The 18,813-nt window shown below is 45.5% G+C and overlaps 1 protein-coding gene across 1 annotated transcript in view; it reads right to left on the bottom strand.

The window, feature by feature from the left end:
- Positions 1–18,813, bottom strand: part of LOC147631410 (thymidine kinase-like) — a 40,528-nt gene that overhangs the window by 7,136 nt on the left and 14,579 nt on the right. Inside the window, exons 2-3 of the mRNA XM_086809090.1 lie at positions 2,811–2,955; positions 2,559–2,680 (exon numbers count right to left, since the gene is read on the bottom strand). Coding sequence (XP_086665216.1) covers positions 2,559–2,680; positions 2,811–2,955 — 267 coding nt within the window. The remainder of the gene's footprint in view (positions 1–2,558; positions 2,681–2,810; positions 2,956–18,813) is intronic.

Below are 18,813 nucleotides of genomic sequence, written 5' to 3'. Positions count from 1 at the left end.
AAAGTTTGTAAACTCCATTCTCCACCCCGCCTTCCCAAACTACCTGGCCTATTGCCTTGTCCCTAAGAGCAACAAAATGCTCATCAAACTCCACCCGTACGCCAGTCTTGCAAACCTGATGCTCTGACAACAGATGAAAACCAAGTGATGGAACATACAACACCTCGGGGGAATGCTTCCCCCCCCTCTGCCATCAGGAACTATCTCCAACCTGCCCTCGCTGTGAATCGGGATAGTGGATGTATCCCCAGTAAGAATGTGACCAGAATACCTGCAAAGATCCTGTAAAGCCGAACGGGAAGGAGTCATGTGCCTGGAAGCACCACTGTCTAGAATCCACTCTCGAGTATCTGTAGCAGAGAGTCCTCCAACCTCCTTCCTGCCTGAAGAAAATGAAACATCGGTGTCCATCACCTCCAAGTCCGTGGAACCCCAACAACAATGAAATAAACAAGGTCATAAGACTCCAGAACAGATTCCATCATTACCTTCCAGATGCCGTAGTTATTCCCGTCTAACTGACGGTCCATTGGGAACGTGGGGAGTGTCGGGATCTTCATATGTCTCTAAGCCATCTCAAGTAAATCTGCCATTGCGGGGATGTAACTGAAAAGGGTGGGTGCGGGGATGTAACTGAAAAGGGTGGGTGGGTGGGAACAAAGAAGAACTTAAACCTGCAAGTGGCTGTCCAGCAAATCAACCCACCTTCCTCTTGCTTCTCCTCTTCCCGAACGGTCCAAAACAGTCCACCAATCAGCAACACAACAGCCCCCCTCTTGCTCACACAGTTCCCAAGATCTATCAAGAGCCTAGAGCTCTGATACCATGTCAGAATATGCAGCGGAGATGATGGCAAAATCTGAGAACACAAGAGCAAGTGCACTACAGAAAAATACAGCAATAGAGAAGGAGAGCGGGAGGGAGGCGTGTAACTCTACTCTATATCACAAGAAAATCCCGAATAACTGATACAACAAGTGGGGGGCCATGGGGCCATTTTATATGGCCCCACATGTGCAATTGGCCAGCAGTAGGACAGCTGATAGCACCTGTGTAGACACCCGACTGCAACATCTCTAGTCGGCCAGCACCAGACAGTCGACCTTCACACGTGTGAAGTCGGTCAGGAGTAGAGAGAGGTAGAGGGCAGTCGGCCAATGTCAGAATGCACAGTCCTGCAGTCGGCCAGCATACAAAGGTAGCCCACATGCACAGGACAGCCTCCCACATCAGAAAAAATAGGGAAAAAATATGGAGAGTGGGAAAAAATGAGAAAACACCTAATCCAGGCGGGCACACCACAACAGAGGCCCTGGTGTCTATGTACAGACAGGAGATGACTTCTAACAGTCACGTGCATCCCGCACTTGGATGCCACGTGGACATATCTAAACAAGAAGGTGCAAGACCTGGAGTGGAAAACTGGTCCCATGTGAGCCCAGTCCGAGACGAGTCCGCCAGGGTTCCATTGTGCATTGTCCTGCACATGAAGCAGTGCCAGTCTGCGCTAGGAGTCTCCCTCTGGAATGATGTCAGGTGATCTGAGTATCTAGTCGGCGAGCAGGTGCCAAACATCTGTGTAGGCATGTAGGTTGCATGTAAAAAAGGGGCCAGCCCATAGGGGTGTCAGAATGCACAGCGGAAATGAAGACAACTGATGTAGAGAGCAATACACAGATGAAAAAGAGAGAGAAGCTAGTGTAACTCTGCTTTATACACCAATAAATCCCGAAAATATACAATGGAGAGTGTGGGGGGCAAGGGGCCATTTTATATGGCCCCAGGCTGCTGGTCGGCCGATGCCAGGCCGCTGAGAATAACCCTTAGCCACAAGTCTGGCTTTGTGTTTGTCCACCGACCCATCTGACGTATACTTGGTCTTAAAGACCCACTTGACACCAATGACAAACCGTTTCGACAGCCTCGGAACCAACTCCCAAGTGTTATTCCTCTCAATGGCATCCAGTTCCACCTGCATGGCTTTCCTCCAAGTATCTTGTGCAAGGGCTTCCTTGACGGAAGTAGGCTCTTTGTCCCGCATGATACGAGACATCAAAGCTGTAAAAGCTCCGCTGAATGACTTTTATCACTAACTCTATGCGATCTTGGAGGTCCGTCCTCTATGGTCCATTCGGAGGGAAGCTCTGTGACACTAGACTCCCGAAGAGTGTCTACCAAAGTGTCTACCAACCACCAAGGTGCTCGAACAAAACACGGCACCTCCTGCTGCTGCGGGGGCTCATTTCTGGCTGCGGGCTCAACCTCCTCAACTGACTGAGGCTATCCAGCTGGAACAATCGACTAGGAATCATCATTAGAATCATCTAGGTCTCCAAGAAGTGGCAGCTCATCAACAATGGAAACCGAAACATGCTCATCAAAAACCACATCCCTGCTAATGACAACCTCGTTCCTCTCTGGATCATACAGCTTGTATCCCTTGAAAAGAGAGTTATATCCCACAAAGACAAGCTTTTGGGACTTTGTTATAAAACCCAACCATATAAGTACATGTCTATACAAAAGTGTAAATGAGTGAAAGAGAGAGAGAGAGATACCTTAAAAAATCACCATCCAAGCCTGCAACTATAAGGGTTTTACCCTCCTTATCTGCAGCAACTTGACAAAAGCTGTAAAGATCTTTGAGAAACTGAGCTTCATCAATGCCTATCACATCCAACTGCAAGAAAAAAGCAGACTATAAACTTCAAAGCATTGGGCTTCCCTAAGGTGGAGTGCCTTCCCTCTCATGAGATAGTGGGGGAAGGAAAATTGAGCATCAAAGGATAATGAGCACATGAAAGTCACACCTTAGCATAAGCCTCTTCGCCAATTTGGGCCCTGAAACTTGCAAGACTTGGCACAGCCCAACAAGGCATTTGCATACCATCATGAGAAACTATGGCAGCCAGTCCATATCTCGTATCCTTGTCTGACTTCACCATTGCAACCCTCCTGTAGAAGGGGGAAAAATAGGCGATTGTAGCTATCATGTAGTTTCCAAAGCATCAAGGGCTTCAAGATTTCTGATCTTTTAGCTTTCTAGGAAGCTTTGATTGTCCCACAAAAATGATTACTTATCATGTAGTCCCATATCACACCTACTTAGTTTTGGAAACTTCATTTGCTCTTGAAAAAAACATGTAGCATAGCAAGAACTAAGGACTATAACTAATATTTGAAACTGTATTTGGTCCTCAAAGAATCAAAAAATCTAACAGGTACCTCTAATGAAATCTAGAGGTTAGTCACCTTCTTGAAGCATAATTATCAAAACAGCCCCACTCAAATAAAACGGCAACCCTCCAAACGTTTTGAAAACAGTTAAAAATTTAATATGCAAACAAATCCCACAGCTAGGTCATCATGCCACGTCAAAATAGGATACTTTTTAAGGGCACATGATTTATTATTCAATACAACATTCTCAAGAAGAAGCACATAACACGATCATCCAGACGTGTGCAAAAAGAATGCAAAGAACAAGTGTCAAATAAATTCCAAGGAATCAGGAGCTTAATTATGCAAGCAGAAAAACCGCAAAATCAGGATCTTTGCATGTGCAACCACGTGGCACATTTGTCCCCTTACATCCAAAGTCAAATCGTAGAATCCCCTTCCTCCAATGCTGTCCGCTCTTCTTGTACTACCTCCTCAACGTCATTGTTTGCAATGGGCTGATTGTGGGCTGCATCTCAGCACTCATATGCTATCCATTAGGCATTTCATGTGGCTGGTCTGCTCTTCCTTCTATGCCCAATGGTAGTAGTCCCTCAAACATATTTTGTGGGCCATTCTAAAAGGACATGCTAAACTTTGCAAGTGGCTGAGCTGAATTTTCAGCAAATACAACATATCATAGATTGTAGAGACGGTATCCCTTGCTACCTCTGTTGTAGCCCACAAATATGCATTTGATTGCATTGTCATCCACATGAGCATATGCAAGGCAACCAAAAGTCCTAAGGTAGTCAACCTTGGGCTTTCTGTCATACCAAGCCTCGTACGGAAATTTCCAGATAGCCCTTACTGATCCATCCTTGGGGAAGGCATTTTTGTGCATCTTTCCCAAAATGCATCCTTCACATACATTTGGATGTGGCAGCTCTATATGTGGCATATTATGCACCATTTGATGCCTTTGTAGCAACATCAAGCTTCCAAAATTTACATATCCAAACCTGGCATGCCATAATTATGCCTCTTGCATGGAAGAAGTAGAAGTAGTGGCCAAGCATGCATCCTGTCCTCTCTTCTTCTTATATGAGTCCAAATGATACGAGCTCTCATACAATGTGCCAAAAGTGACTATAACATGGTCCTTCTCTCTATCCCGCACTATGCATCTGTCATCCTCAAAGTTCACAACATATCCTCTTTTAGCAAAAGAGGAGACTCGCAATAAATTCTTCTTTATTCCAGGCACATAAAATACATCTGTAATGCATAGATCTAAACCATCTGCAGCTGTAAGCATAATCTCACCAATGCCTTGGACTAGATAGGAAGAATTGTTTGCACATGTGACTTTCTTGCCATCTGGGGTAGCCTTTAGTGAAATGAACAAATCCCTCATAGAGGTAATGTGACAGGAGGCCCCACCATCAAAGTACCAAATGAGTTGTTTCTCATTTACATTGAGAGACAAATGCTTCTATGATACATCATAGCTACATACCAAGAAAGCCCAATCATCCTGCACGAAATTGGCTAAGTCATTAGCCTTAGCTGCAGGTGTACTGGAAGAGTCCATTGCTAAACCTGATTCCTTCTTCTCTTTAGCTTGTCTCTTCCTGCACTCACTGATGTAGTGCCTTGGCTTCTTGCAGTAGTGACACTTTCCCTTCTTCTTGGGCTGATCTGTATCACTTTTACTGTTGTCCAAAATCAGCTTTAGACTGATAATAGCCACCCTCAGCCTTGCCGGGTGACCTTGCCCTTATCATTGGCAACAAAAGCTTGATCACTGCCACGTATCATGGAAGACTAATTCTTTTGCATTTGTTCCTCTTGTAAAAGCAAACCAACCAGCTCCTCAAACATAAGGGATTGAGGATTACCCCTCAAGGACAAAGTGAGAGAAGTGTCGAAGTTGACGTAGGATTATGGAAGTGAGTGTAGTGTCCTGGAGACCAACTCCCTTTCAGCAATAACTTCATCAAGTTAGCCAGTCTTCGTCCAGTCATTTAGATCATTACCTCAAAAGAAAGCATATTACTATCGATAGCCACCACAGAAGTATTTTTACCAAACACCAGACCCATCGTTTCAAAAAAATTTCCTACAAGAAAATGATCACGCGAAAACTTATAGCACCTTGAAGCCAATTGCATGCATTGTTTACGCGACATGTATTTGCCCAGCGCTCTTGTTTTCTGCCATGTAGCTTCGGTCCATAGCGATAGCTACGAGGGACTCGTGGTGTTAGGCAACTGCTCCCGAAGACCTTGGATCTTCATAATATGATCAGTCATGCTATCCCCTTTGTTCATTTGCAAGTTTTCAAGCTCTTTCTTGAAATAGGTAACTCTAGCCTCATTTTTGGCTTGGTACATAGTCTCCAATATATCCCATGCACGCTCTGAGGTTTTACATGAACAGATGTGAGGAATAATGGATCTCTTTACTAACAAAGAGATCAAGGCCATAGCCTAAGCATCACATGCATCCCATCTATGTTGTTCCTCAGTGTGGCAACTGTAGGTGCTAATGCCGTCTTGCCAGGAGCTGCTTGTGCACTGTCTGCAGGTCTAGGCTCGTCATCAGTGCATCACTGACAAACCCCCAATGGTTTTTCCCCACTAGCAAGTTCTTGACCATAAAACTCCACAATGAGTAGTTGGTGCCATCCAACTTATCCTCCTGTGAGAGTACACCATATACATCTGTAGTGTTTTGTGCCATTGATACAAATGCACATACTACAAAGAGGCTTGAAAATAATATGTACACAACCAAAAATGCACTGCTGTGCACTATCAAGCCCAAAATGCACAAATTGCCAGTGAGCTACAGTCACCTGTGCTATAGCTACTTGTACATGTTGCAATGAACTGAAGAAAAGAATGAAAATAGCCTCAAATTTCACTTACAGATGCAATTAGTCGGCTTCGAGTAGTGTAGTGTGTAATTGACCAATATCAGAAGACAATGGAAGCCCCAAATATTTGTTGTAAAAATCCAAGGTATGTGTACTGTAAGGCACCTTTAGTAGCAGGTACAGTAGGTACAGATGTTGATTCAGCTATACAGCAGTCAGGTACAGTCTGGCAGCAAGTATAACTGTGCAAGATGATGACGTGGCTCTATACGGACTCTACATTACTGTATGGACGGTACGAACAAGTCGGTTTCAATTCAGGGTTGTACAAACAGAACCACGGTAGCAAGGCGACCACACGTGTGACGGCAAAAACCAATTAGGGTTTGGTCGTACGAATGTACGAGCAAGTCGTGCAGTAGACCTAAATCTGTACAGAAACCCAATATTTATTGGTTTACATACAAGAATACCTGTGTGGGAGAGTTGGCATGCTTTCTCTACAAAATTTATAAAAAACAGGAACGAGCTCTTCCCCCTTCAAATTTTTTTGAGAGCAATGATTTTGAGTGATGATTTTGAGAAACGAATGGAAAGCAATGATATTGTGCTATTACTTGGAGAAGCTACCCAACCTCTTCTTCATGCTATCCCACCATCTATCGCCATCTATGTAGCCATTTATATGGTAGTGATGTGTCGACGTAGGCTAATAATGGGCCTCTTTAGGAGATTTTTTCCTCCCGAGAGTGTGTACACTCTTATGAGTGTATAAGTGACCTTATCATGTCACGTCACTTGTACTTCACTCATTCTCGTCAATCTACTTTGAGTGTTGTGCTTCTCTCCATCTCTACTTGCTTATTGAATTTGTGTGTTTTGCTGCCTTTGTCTCCACTCCAACAATTGGTATCAGAGCACGTTGTCTTGGCCCTCACCCCCTTGTCATCTTCTCCTCGAGCTATTCTTTTGATTGTCTCAAATTGAGCTATCCTATTAGGTGGAGAAGGTATACCATATATATGTATATATACCTAGATAAATCCAGGAACATGCCCAAATTCACCTTTTAGGAACGGGCATGTTATATACTCATGGTAGTCAACCCACAAGACTATATAACTATCAACTCCATTATGCATAGTATGGACTAGATACTACAACATCCCCACTAACGTCATCAGTGCCCAATAGTGGGTGTAGAACTCTATATCAAGATATGCTCTCACACACGCACTCCACACACACACACACATAAGAGCATATATTCACATAGCCCTTCATACTAAGTTTCTGTCAAACCGCCAGACATGTAGGGCAGACTCAGCCATAATGAAGCCTAGCACTAAGAGAAGTAGCAAATAGAAAGAATTAGTACAGCAAATAAGTTGTTGATAGGGCAAATGCACCACTAAAGATAGAAAGAATTAGCACAATATCAACTATAGAGGTTATTAACTACGTTACTTTACACATTTCGAGGCACGTTTTGCATGCTGCAACTTTTGTGCAAACATCCCGGGGGAGTGTCAATTTAAACTCTCTTTGTTCGATTTTGGGTTTTCTGCATTGCACAGCATTTGGTGTGCAGACAAGGCCATCGTTGTCATCAACATCGCATCTTCGAGCTCATCATCAACAACTTCGACAACATCGTCATCATTGTCATTGACTTTTACATTTCTACTAGTAACTCTTCTACACTCTACACTCTCGTTTTTATACACTTCGCAGATTTCCTTCATTATCAGTGATCGATAGACAAAGCCATCCCGGTTGCATTCAATGGACATTAACAGTACCTTCAAGTAGTTGGGATATTTGCATTTTGTATCAGAGATTCGTTATTTGCAAGGTGAAATGGCAATGTATTCGGGATACTTTCCGCTCTTAACGGGACCAACTACCTGTTGTGGTCCTATATGATGCGTCAAATATTGGTTGCCAAAGAGCTTTCGAATGTTGTTATTGGCATTGAGGCACGTCCTATCTCGCCAGCACAGGATAGTACAGGTACTTTGGATGGTGATACCAGTTCAGATGTAACTGTGGCATTTGCGTCTACACTCTCCACAGCAAAATAAGCCAAGTGGGGTGGCAAGGATACACATGCACATACATTGGTGGTACTTTCCGTGAGAAGGAGCATTATTCCTCATATTAGCTCGTGTAAAATTGCCAAGAAAGCTTGGGATGCGCTTGCCGCGCTTTACCACGTGCGTAATGAGGCGCGATTAGGCTACTTCCGCATGCACTTCGAGTCTAAGCTATGAATGAGGAAAATTGAATGGATGAGTTCCTCACAAGGATTAAAGATCTCAGGAAGTAGCTTGTCACGTCTTGGATGTGCCACGTAGACATCTGAATAAGAAGGTTGGACCTGGAGTGAAAAACTGGTCCCATGTGAGCCCAGTCCGGGAAGGTTTCACTATGCGTCCGAGGTCAGGTGTGCATTGTCTTGCACATGAAGCAATGCCAGTCCGTACTATGAGTCTCCCTCTGGAATGATGTCAGGTGATCTGTGTATCTAGTCTGCGACCGGGTGCCGGACATCTGTAGGTGCATGTAGGATTGCATGTAGAGAAGGGACCCGCCCATAAGGCTACCCCAGGGCAGAGCCTTGTGCTCTTGTTGTGGGCATGCAAGAGGTGTAGAGGGGCTAGGAGGGCCCCAAGCTATGCCCACCAACCTTGGCTTGGGCAAGAGGGGCTGTTGGCCAGCCCTATGGCCACTGGACAGCTAGCCGACTGGGCCCTAGGCCCTAAAGTGGCTGTGGGACAGCCCAAACAGCCAACCCAAAGGCTGCCCAGCAACCAGCAAATGTGTTTGGAGTGGCCGGCCTTATCAAGTGTGAAATCGTTGGGTTTTATTAGCATTTAATGCTATTTAAAACCAGTATGCTTACTAACAAGTTGCTAAAGGGGCTTGAGCTAATGTGAAGCAAGGAGCTTCAATGGTGCAAAAGACCAATCCAGCAAGCAGCCAGCATTAAATTCTGCCCGTCTAGACAGAAAAATCAATGAAACCGACTAGTGCATGGTCGCCCTTCTGGGTTGAAGATGTGGCTAAGAGGGATTCACAAATGGCTAGAAGAATGAGGAGAATCAAGCCTTATAAATGTGGGCCACAAGAATGGAGATGAAGATAAGGTTGGGATTAGTGATGGGATTGATCTTATGCCAGTATACTTCTCCTCTAGAGTCACACCATGCACTGCCTGCTATGGGGATCCTGTTCATAATGTAAACAGTAGTCACAAAGTGCTTCAGCCCAACAATGGTGAGGCATGCTCTTCTCAGCCATAAATGCACAAGCAACCTCTGCAATGTGCTGATTCTTCCTCTCAGCAATATTATTTTGCATTGAAGTGTACCTACATGCGAATTGTCATTGAATTCCATGCTTTCTCAAGTAAGTACTCACTGAACTCATTGGAAAAGTACTCTCTCTGCATTAAACCTATTTGCTTTTCAGCCAGCATTGTGAAATTCTAAAAGTGAGTAAACACTTCACTATTCTTTTTCATGAAATAGACCCACACCTTCCTTGTGTAGTCACATCAATGAAAGATACATAGTAACGACATTGGACATCCTCCCATTAATGAAGTCTTTATCGGCTCCCATACATCTGAGTGCACCACATCAAGTGCTCTTTCATGAAATAGGCCCACACCTTCCTTGTGTGGTCACCTCAATGAAAGATACATATTAACGGCATCCTCTCATTGATGCCATCTTTGTCGGCCCCATACATGTGAGTGCACCACATCAAATGCTCTCTTACTTACATTCCTATTATGTGTAAATACATTCTTTGTTTTCTTTCCAAACTGACATGCTTCACATTCTTTATGTATTCCATCCACCTTAAACTGTGTGTGCACTTTTGGAGATGCCCTCAATAGCAGCCTCACCCATCACATCCTATATGGGCAACCCTTGGAAATGGATTTTTTGTCACGCAAGCTAAAGCTCCGAATCCATCAACAATTGTCTCCTTCACCTCAACCACGAGATGTATGTCTCGAAGAATTCAAAAGAGAGCAGCATGGGAGCATCAAGACGAGCATGCAATGTCATGTGCATGCTTGCCCATGTACATTCTCAGGGCTAATCCAGAAGGGGCAGCCAAGAAAAACATCATTAGAGCCAAGACATGGAGCACAGAGTGCTATTGGCAGTTGGTTGGATCTGGAGCATGGCTGGGAGGATTTGGAAGGCTCAGTCGTCTGCAAGTGGCGTCGGCTGTACCAGACGTGGTCGGCTGCAGCAGGCACTTCAATTCATGGAGAGGCGCAGCCCGACCAACACTTATGGATATCCAAGCCCAGTCGGCTGGTCCGACAGCAGTCGGCCAGCGTTTCAGTGGTCCAGCATGCCTATAAAAGGGCCAGATTGCTAATGCATTCAACTCCATAAGAGTTGGGTCCTTAGGGTCCTAGAGTAGGAGAAGATTTTGGGTGTATACCACCTTTTGTATAAGGCAGCCTATGGCTGTAGTGGAGGTACCTTTTTGTACCATATGAATATATTGAACTTCCAGCCATATCTCTCTCTCTCTCTCTCTACTCTCTCTTCATGTCTGCGTTTTGCATCAGCATGTTTCCAATAGTGTTTAGGGCTGAAAGAAGACCTCCAGAGCTTCCGCGTGTTACATGCAATAACCACCACCCACAAGGAGCTATGTGGTTTGTGGGTAATACCCAGTGTTACGACTCTGTGTTTTTCTCTAGACAACAACTAGATGGGCACAGGCACGGGCACGGGATGGACAAGTGTGAAGAAGCATCAGTTGGATATGAAAAGGAAAACCCATATATGGTGGCCAGCCCAAGAGTGAAAGGGGACAAAAGGGATTTTTAAGTTTATAAGGTTTTAAAACCTTAGAAGGCTTAAAATATTATTATTTTTGAAGTATGCATTTTTGCTATGTTGCTTTTGGGCTTTTTGGAGAAAAGCGAAGTAAATTGCATCTTGGTTATAAAAGTGAAGGTGGTGGAGATTCTGGTGTGGATCATCATCGTAAGGCGTGTGGTCATCGGCAGATCGTCGGGTGGTCATCATGTGGTCGTCGCATGGGGCGTCGTGTAGTAGCGTGTGATACGCTAGCGCATCTCTCTTCGCGAGCAGGTCATGTGCTGATGCGGGTATGGGCTACAGCTTTACAAGCTGCTGTACGTGTGGTACAGGCAGCGCAAGCAGGAGCGAACTTGTGATGGCGGAGAGCTTCAAAGGACTCCTCGGGCTATGCTCTGGAAGACATCAAGGGCTTGCCCTCTTCCCTATACATGTGGGCGCACACTCGTAGGTGTGTATATGTGCCGGTGGGCGCTCCTGCGTGCGCGTGGGTTGTTGGAGGAGGTACTACTGCTCTCGACTACTGTTGTGGTGGCTTTGTGTGGATTCTACGAGTGAGCAGGGCTACTGTTGATGCTCCTGCTGTTGTTGTACGACCATACTGCTATTTTTAAACCATGGGGTGCAGGCCCTATTGCAGAGATTGGGAAACAGAGAAACAAGTTAAGATGCACAGGATGATGTTCTTGGAAGAGATGTGTTGTTACTCTTCATCTTGGACTTATGTGTATTTGGGGATAGCTTGACACGTCCTCTATCTTTCTCTCTCTTTGGCAACCGTTATTTGATGGTATATCTGTCATGGAAATATGACATTGGTTTTCGAGAAGAAACAGGACATTGGTTTTCGAGAAGAAACAGGACTTTGGTGTCGAAGAAACAGGCCTATGGTTTATGGGATACAGGTCTATGGTTTATCGGATACAGGTCTTTGGTTTCATGTGGAAAGCATGTCTTTGGATTCATGTGGACAAGTTCTAGTTTTCTCGAGGTTACATGCAAGTTGTGACTATAGGAAGGACATATGGTTTGGTACAGCCCTACTGCTGTTTGGGAAAGGGTTCGTGGGATCCATGGTTGAGATGGAGAAGACCTTTTCAAGCAAGGAGGTGTCGTACAGGTGTACCTTCTCTATGGAATGTTGTGCTGTAATAACGAGAGTTCTTATTTGGAAAGTCCTGGGTGAAAAGCTAAAAGAGATCCTATTGGTAGAGGATTCGACAAGTTGTACTTTGTACTCAAATTTTGTTCAAGTAAAGAAATACCGCAAGGGGCGCCACTGCATTTTGGGGCCAATCAATGTCCTTGTACTATTTGCAGGAGCACTCTAGCTCCCCTGTTTGTTTTCCTTTTCCAGGTTCCCATGGGTGATGAAGTGTTTTGTGTGCGAGTGTTTGTTCCACCGCCCGTTAGATTTTTGAAGGCCGGTTTCATGGTTCCATCACCAGGATATCCTCGACTTTCTCAAGGAGGCGAGCCTATGGTTGTCACATCAAAAGCTTCAACATGTGGAAGGTGGAAAGGAAGTACATGAGACAGTGCAAGATTGTGTGTCTTTGCCTATATGAGGTGAAGAGAAAAAGCTAAAGATGAAGCTCAGGAGAAAAGACACCAAGGACAGGAAGTAGTCAGTCAGGAACAAAGGAGTTGAAGAGTTATGGTGCAAGAGATGGGTTGAAAGGCTATGACTTTCGACATTTTGTCACCAATGGTATCTTCACGGAGGCTTCATGGGTTCAGAAGGCAACTTCTTTCTATGTTTATCAGTGGTGATCTACTATGCTTCACTTGGGGACTTGTGCTTACCACTTGGGTGGAGTGCAAGCATGTTTTGGGTGCCTGTGGATGTATCAGATGAGGCTCAATCGGAAGTAGAGGAACTTGATGAGGTTCTTATTCCCGTGCAGATACTGGCACATAAGGAAAGAGAGGTACAAGGTAAAGTTTCTCGTCGCTATCTTGTGAAGTTTAAAAAACTATTCACAAATGGATGCAAAGTGGATGGAGGAGGGTGACTTAGCAGATTCACCTTAGGTATTGCAGCTTTATCTTGATGCCTTTGAGTTGGACCCGGCTCTTGCTACGGCTCATTCAGGTTCAGCAGAGCTGGGGTCTGGAGCATTTCCTGAAGCTCAAGAGGGGTGTAGCACCTCCGCTTCCTTGATATAGACACGCTCACTTTTTCATCTAGGAGTCGCTTGGTGATATCTTTGTATTCACCCGAGGTACTGAGGCTGACAGTACATCTGCTTATGGGACTTCTATGATATTGTGTACTAGTCACATAAGATGATGCTATTTCTGGAGTTGGTTTCCTTTGGAATGGCATGGTTTGGTTTAGCTCAAAGTCTACAGCAACCAGAGCTAACACTTCGAGACTCTATGAAGGGCATAAGTCTCGCGAGCAGTCCTAGAGTTGGTTTGGCATTATTTGTGCATGTATTTATACACTTTTTGAGGTATTATTGTATTCTGGTGCCACTCGATCCTAGTACCACTGGGAATACATTGGGTAATCCTCTAGATGTGTCGGGATGAGATGCATGTATGTTGGTATGATACATCAAGTACTTTATTATGTTCATGGATGCATCACTGAGTGTGGCTCCTGCGGGATGGCCATGAGCAGAGTGGGTAAAGCATCAAGAGGGACATATGTGGGAAGTACTTAGTGGATGTATAGTTTAGATGCATTGAGTGCTTTCATATGCTCATGTTGTACCATCAGTGGTGGGTCCTGCGGGATACCCATGGGTGTAAGGCTTGCGAGCAACCCTGAGACTATTATTTTGGAGTGGGCAGAGCATCTTGAGGAGCATATTGTTTGCGAATGCATATATGTGTCATGCATATGTTTGTCATATGTTGAATGATGCATGGTTTTGTTTTTGGCTAACACAGGTAATGTGTTTCCACTTGGTTTTAGAATTTTGCTGTAGGTTCTAAAGGAACAAGCAAGAGTTGTTCGTCACTTCGATGTGACAGTGTGGCCTTATTGTTCAGGATGATTGTTTCATCACCCAGATGCACTGAAGGGACATTGCGTTGGTCATATGGAGACTCTTTCTTCATTGGATGCCTAACTGTGTTATTGAGTGCAATCGAGGACGCTTGCTATGTTTCAAAAGGGGGGTATGTTACGACCCTGTGTTTTCCTCTGGACAACAAGCAGGTGGGGGCATAGGCACAGGCATGGGAACAAAAGGGATTTTTAAGTTTATAAGGTTTTAAAACCTTAGAAGGCTTAAAATATTATTATTTTTGAAGTATGTGTTTTTGCTATGTTGCTTTTGGGCTTTTTGGAGAAAAGTGAAGTAAATCGCATCCTAGTTACAAAAGTGAAGGTGGCAGAGATTCTGGTGTGGATCATCATCGTAAGGCGTGTGGCAATCGGCAGATCGTCGATGGTCATCATGTGGTCGTCGCGTGGGGCATCTGTTAGAAGTCATCTCCTATCTTTATCAGCACCAGGGCCTCTGTTGTGGGTGTGCCCGCTCTGCATAGGTGTTTTCTCATTTTTCCTCACTCCCCATATTTTTTCCCCATTTTTCCATGGTGTGGGAGGCTGCCTTGTGCTGGCAGGATGGTCCAGATGCTGGCCGACTATTGGCTGCTGGCCGACTGGAGCAGGCCGACCTCACACGTGTGTGCATGCTGGCCGACTGGAGTAAATGCTGGTCGGGTGACTTCAGCATGCTGTCGGCTGCTCTTCTACAGGCCGACTGCACTCATGGGGCCATATAAAATGGCCCCATGGCCCCCCACTTCATTGTATCATCTTTTCATTGCGGGATCTTGTGTATAGAGAAGAGTTACACGCCTATCTCTCTCCTTCTCTTGTGCTGTCTATTTTCTGCACTCTACTTGCTCTTGTGGTCTCAGATTTGGTTATCATCTCCGCTGCGTATTTTGACAGCGTCATGTAGTAGCGTGTGTAATACGCTAGCGCATCTCTCTTTGCGAGCAGGCCATGTGCTGATGCACGTATGGGCTACAACTTTACAAGCTGCTGTACGTGTGGTACAGACTGCGCATACATGTGGTACAGGTCTGCAGTAGACAAGCAATCAGGCGCACCCTTTGTGCATCAAGTCGGTGACTGCACGAGACAGGTTGAAGGAGGCGGATTGTACCAGGACAGCGGCGCACATGTGGGCTGAGCAGTCTTCCTCACGTGTTTTTCCTTTACCTCTCTTGGGAGGAAGCGCAAAGTTGCAGACTGAGGCAGAAGGTGGCGCAAGCAGGAGCGAACTTGTGACAGCGGAGAGCTTCAAAGGACTCCTTGGGCTATGCTCTGGAAGACATCAAGCCCTCTTCCCTATACGTGTGGGCGCACACTCGCAGGTGTGTATATGTGCCGGTGGGCGCTAGTGCGTGCGCGTGGGTTGTTGGAGGAGGTACTACTGCTCTCGACTACTATTGTGGCAGCTTTGTGTGGATTGTGCGGGCGAGCAGGGCTACTGTTGATGCTCCTGCTGTTGTTGTACGACCATACTGCTATTTTTAAACCATGGGGTGCAGGCTCTATTGAAGAGATTAGGAAACAAAGGAACAAGTTAAGATACACATGATGATGTTCTTGGAAGAGATGTGTTGTTACTCTTCATCTTGGACTTATGTGTATTTGGGGATGGCTTGACACGTCCTCTATCTTTCTCTCTCTTTGGCAACCGTGATTTGATGGTATATCTGTCATGGAAACAGGACATTGGTTTTCGAGAAGAAAGAGGACTTTGGTGTCGAAGAAACAGGCCTATAGTTTATGGGATACAGGTCTATGGTTTATCAGATACAGGTCTTTGGTTTCATGTGGAAAGTATGTCTTTGGATGCATGTGGATAGGTTCTAGTTTTCTCGAGGTTACATGCAAGCTGTGACTATAGGAAGGACATATGGTTTGGTACAGCCCTACTGCTGTTTGGGAAAGGGTTCGTGGGATCCATGGTTGAGATGGAGAAGACCTTTTCAAGCAGGGAGGTGTCATACAGGGAGGTGTCGTACAGGTGTGCCTTCTCTATGGAATGCTGTAGTGTAATAACGAGAGTTCTTATTTGGAAAGTCCTAGGTGAAAAGCTAAAAGGGATCCTATTGGTAGAGGATTCGACAAGTTGTACTTTGCACTCAAATTTTGTTCAAGTAAAGAAATACCGCAAGGGGCGCCACTGCATTTTGGGGCCAATCAATGTCCTTGTACTATTTGCAGGAGCACTCTTGCTCCCCTGCTGGTTTTCCTTTTCCAAGTTCCCATGGGTGATGAAGTGTTTTGTGTGCGAGTGTTGGTTCCACCGCCCGTCAGATTTCTGAAGGCCGGTTTCTGTCACGACCCTGTGGTTTTCTCTGGACAAGATGCAGGTGTGCACGGGGACATGGTGGACAGTGTGAATGGCATCAGGTTGGAGTGGAAGAGGAAGCCCATGTGTGGACAACCCCATGTGTGAAAGGGGGCAAAGAGATTTTAGCTTAAAAGGTTTAAAAACCTTTAAGAATTAATATAAAGCCCTTCATTAAAGAAAAACGTGGCCCATATGCTAATTTGGGGCCACGTGTGCTTTTTGGGAGAAGTGGGCTGCAAGGAAGCATGGGGATGAACAGCACGTAGGCTTTCTCTCTCTCTTGCTAAGAGTTGACTGCAGCATACACACGTGTCTTTCTCTTGGAAAGGGTGGGCGGCTGGACTGCTGTCACGTGCACACCAGTCAGGTGTACAGTGACATGACATCATTATGGCATCATTAGCATCACAGATTCATCAGGTATTTTTACCAGCATTTATCAGGCATTTTTATGCATTTTTGGGGCAGCCGACTACCATTTATGGTATTATGGTATTTTATGGGAGTTATGCATCTGGCCGACTACAGCATCTGGCCGACCAGCAGCCTTTTCACCCATATAAATAGCAGAGCCTCTCCATTCAGCACATCATCCATTCAGCCATCAGGGGATCATCAGAGTGAAGCGCATCCTTCATCTGGATCAGCAGCGTTTCAGCATATCTCCATCAGCATTCTACGCATCCCATCAGCAGATAAGTTAACGCATCATCTCAGCAGCATCATCAGTAAACGCATCTACATCAGCATTCGTCCTCAGCAAACGCATCATCATCAGCCCATCAGATCTGCGTTTCATCCTTAGGACAGCATTCAGCATCATAATCAGCAGTTCAGCCCGCATATTCAGCATATAGGCAGCATATTCAGTCTTACAGATCCATTTGGATCTTCATTGTAACATCATTCATTCATTTAATATAGTTGTAAACCGGCCTCTGATAAAGCAAAGGGCGGTGGAACAAACATTTGCACATAAAACACTTCAACACCATTGAGGACCTAGAAAAGGAAAACAAACAAGGGGAGCTAGAGTGCTCCTGCAAATAGTACACGGACACCGATTGGCCCCAAATCGCAGTGGCGCCCCTTGCGGTATTTCTTTAATTGATTTTAAGAGCTTTGATTACAATATAAGGCTGGTAATTCAGCCGTCCCAGTAGAACTCCTGAAGCCTGCAAAGAACCTGCATCTGGCTTCTTGTCCACACGGCATCCACAAATAAATCCAGCCATTGTTCACATCGAAAGACTCTCTCACATTGAGTCTGCATACAGAAGCTTTCTCCCATGATCAAGGCTGCCACAACCATCCATAGCCTCTCACACTATGAACAGCATCACACCCTGACACATCCAGTGCTCCTGTATCACAACACAGACTCCCAAACTGTCTCTCAAAAGAGTATCACAGCACAGCATACCATACAGTTGACACACATGTACAAACCCTCTCTACCTTCCAAGGGTACTTTCCATCTCTGTCATGGATTTCCTGTCCCCTGTCCTATCAGTAGCAAGGCCGTACCATACATGTGTCCACTCCTGTACCTTCTGCATGCATGTGACCTGTCTCCTGGAGAAACCCAAAAACATGTTTCCTCGAGAAAACCTACGACCTGTTTCCACATGAAACCCTTAGGCCTGTTTCCCTTTGAAACTATGTCCTGCTTCCATACATCTAGTTACCTGTTCCCTCATGAAACATCTGGCAACATAGAGATGCCCATAACTGTAGGTCCCACTGTTCCTTTCTAGCAAGAGAAAAACAATCTGCTCCATGAACACGCAGCCATGCGAGCTTGCTTCACTCCCATGCCAAGAAACATAACCAAGTGACCTGTGCTTGTAGCCAAAAACCCAAGCACACATAGCTGAATTTGCAGCCACACAAAAACAGCCCGGAAACTGTCCCAAAACAGTCCTGAACCCAAAGCGAAGAGAAGCTGAAAGTTCCATCAGATGAACGCCATCGACATGATGTCTATGTTCATGGAAAAACAGCCCTTGCTTTCAGTAGAAACACGGTGTCCTCCAAAAAGCACACGCCTGCAGCCACCTTTCCGAACAGGTCAACATCAGCAGCCACCCGTACCCAATGGTGTGCAACTGCCACCTGTATTAGCTGTCGTACAGCAGCCGCCTGTACCAGCTGTACCTGTCCGTACACCTGTGCATGCAGTCGTACAGCTGTACCTGCAATCGTACAGCTGTACTTGCAGTCGTACACCTGCCTGCGCCGCCTGAATGTGCAACTGCAGCTGCCTGACCTGCGCTGCCTGTACCAGCAGCAGCCTGATATGCGCAGCCTGTACCTGCAGCAACCATGCACTGTACCTGCAGCAACAGCCGTACACTGTACCTGTAGAGCAGTCGTACAGATCTGCACGAGCTCTTATGTGCGCAGCCCACAACCAGCCGCCAACATGCAGTCGACCCACTTCTCCTCCCTTTCACGCATGAGAAGTTGCACGCCTCCCCAAAAGCAAGAGAGAGAAGCAAGAGAGAGACCAGAGCCTCCAAAAGCGGAGTAGTCTAAAAATTGCCTTGGGGTCTCTCAAGGCTTTGAAACCTTCATAACT

The sequence above is a fragment of the Cibotium barometz genome, chromosome 15 (assembly GCF_041138505.1).
Source record: "Cibotium barometz isolate CiBa-2024 chromosome 15, ASM4113850v1, whole genome shotgun sequence".
NCBI classification, from domain to species: domain Eukaryota; kingdom Viridiplantae; phylum Streptophyta; class Polypodiopsida; order Cyatheales; family Cibotiaceae; genus Cibotium; species Cibotium barometz.
Note: the sequence above shows the minus strand (reverse complement) of the source record. Positions and strands in the feature narration are given on the sequence as shown.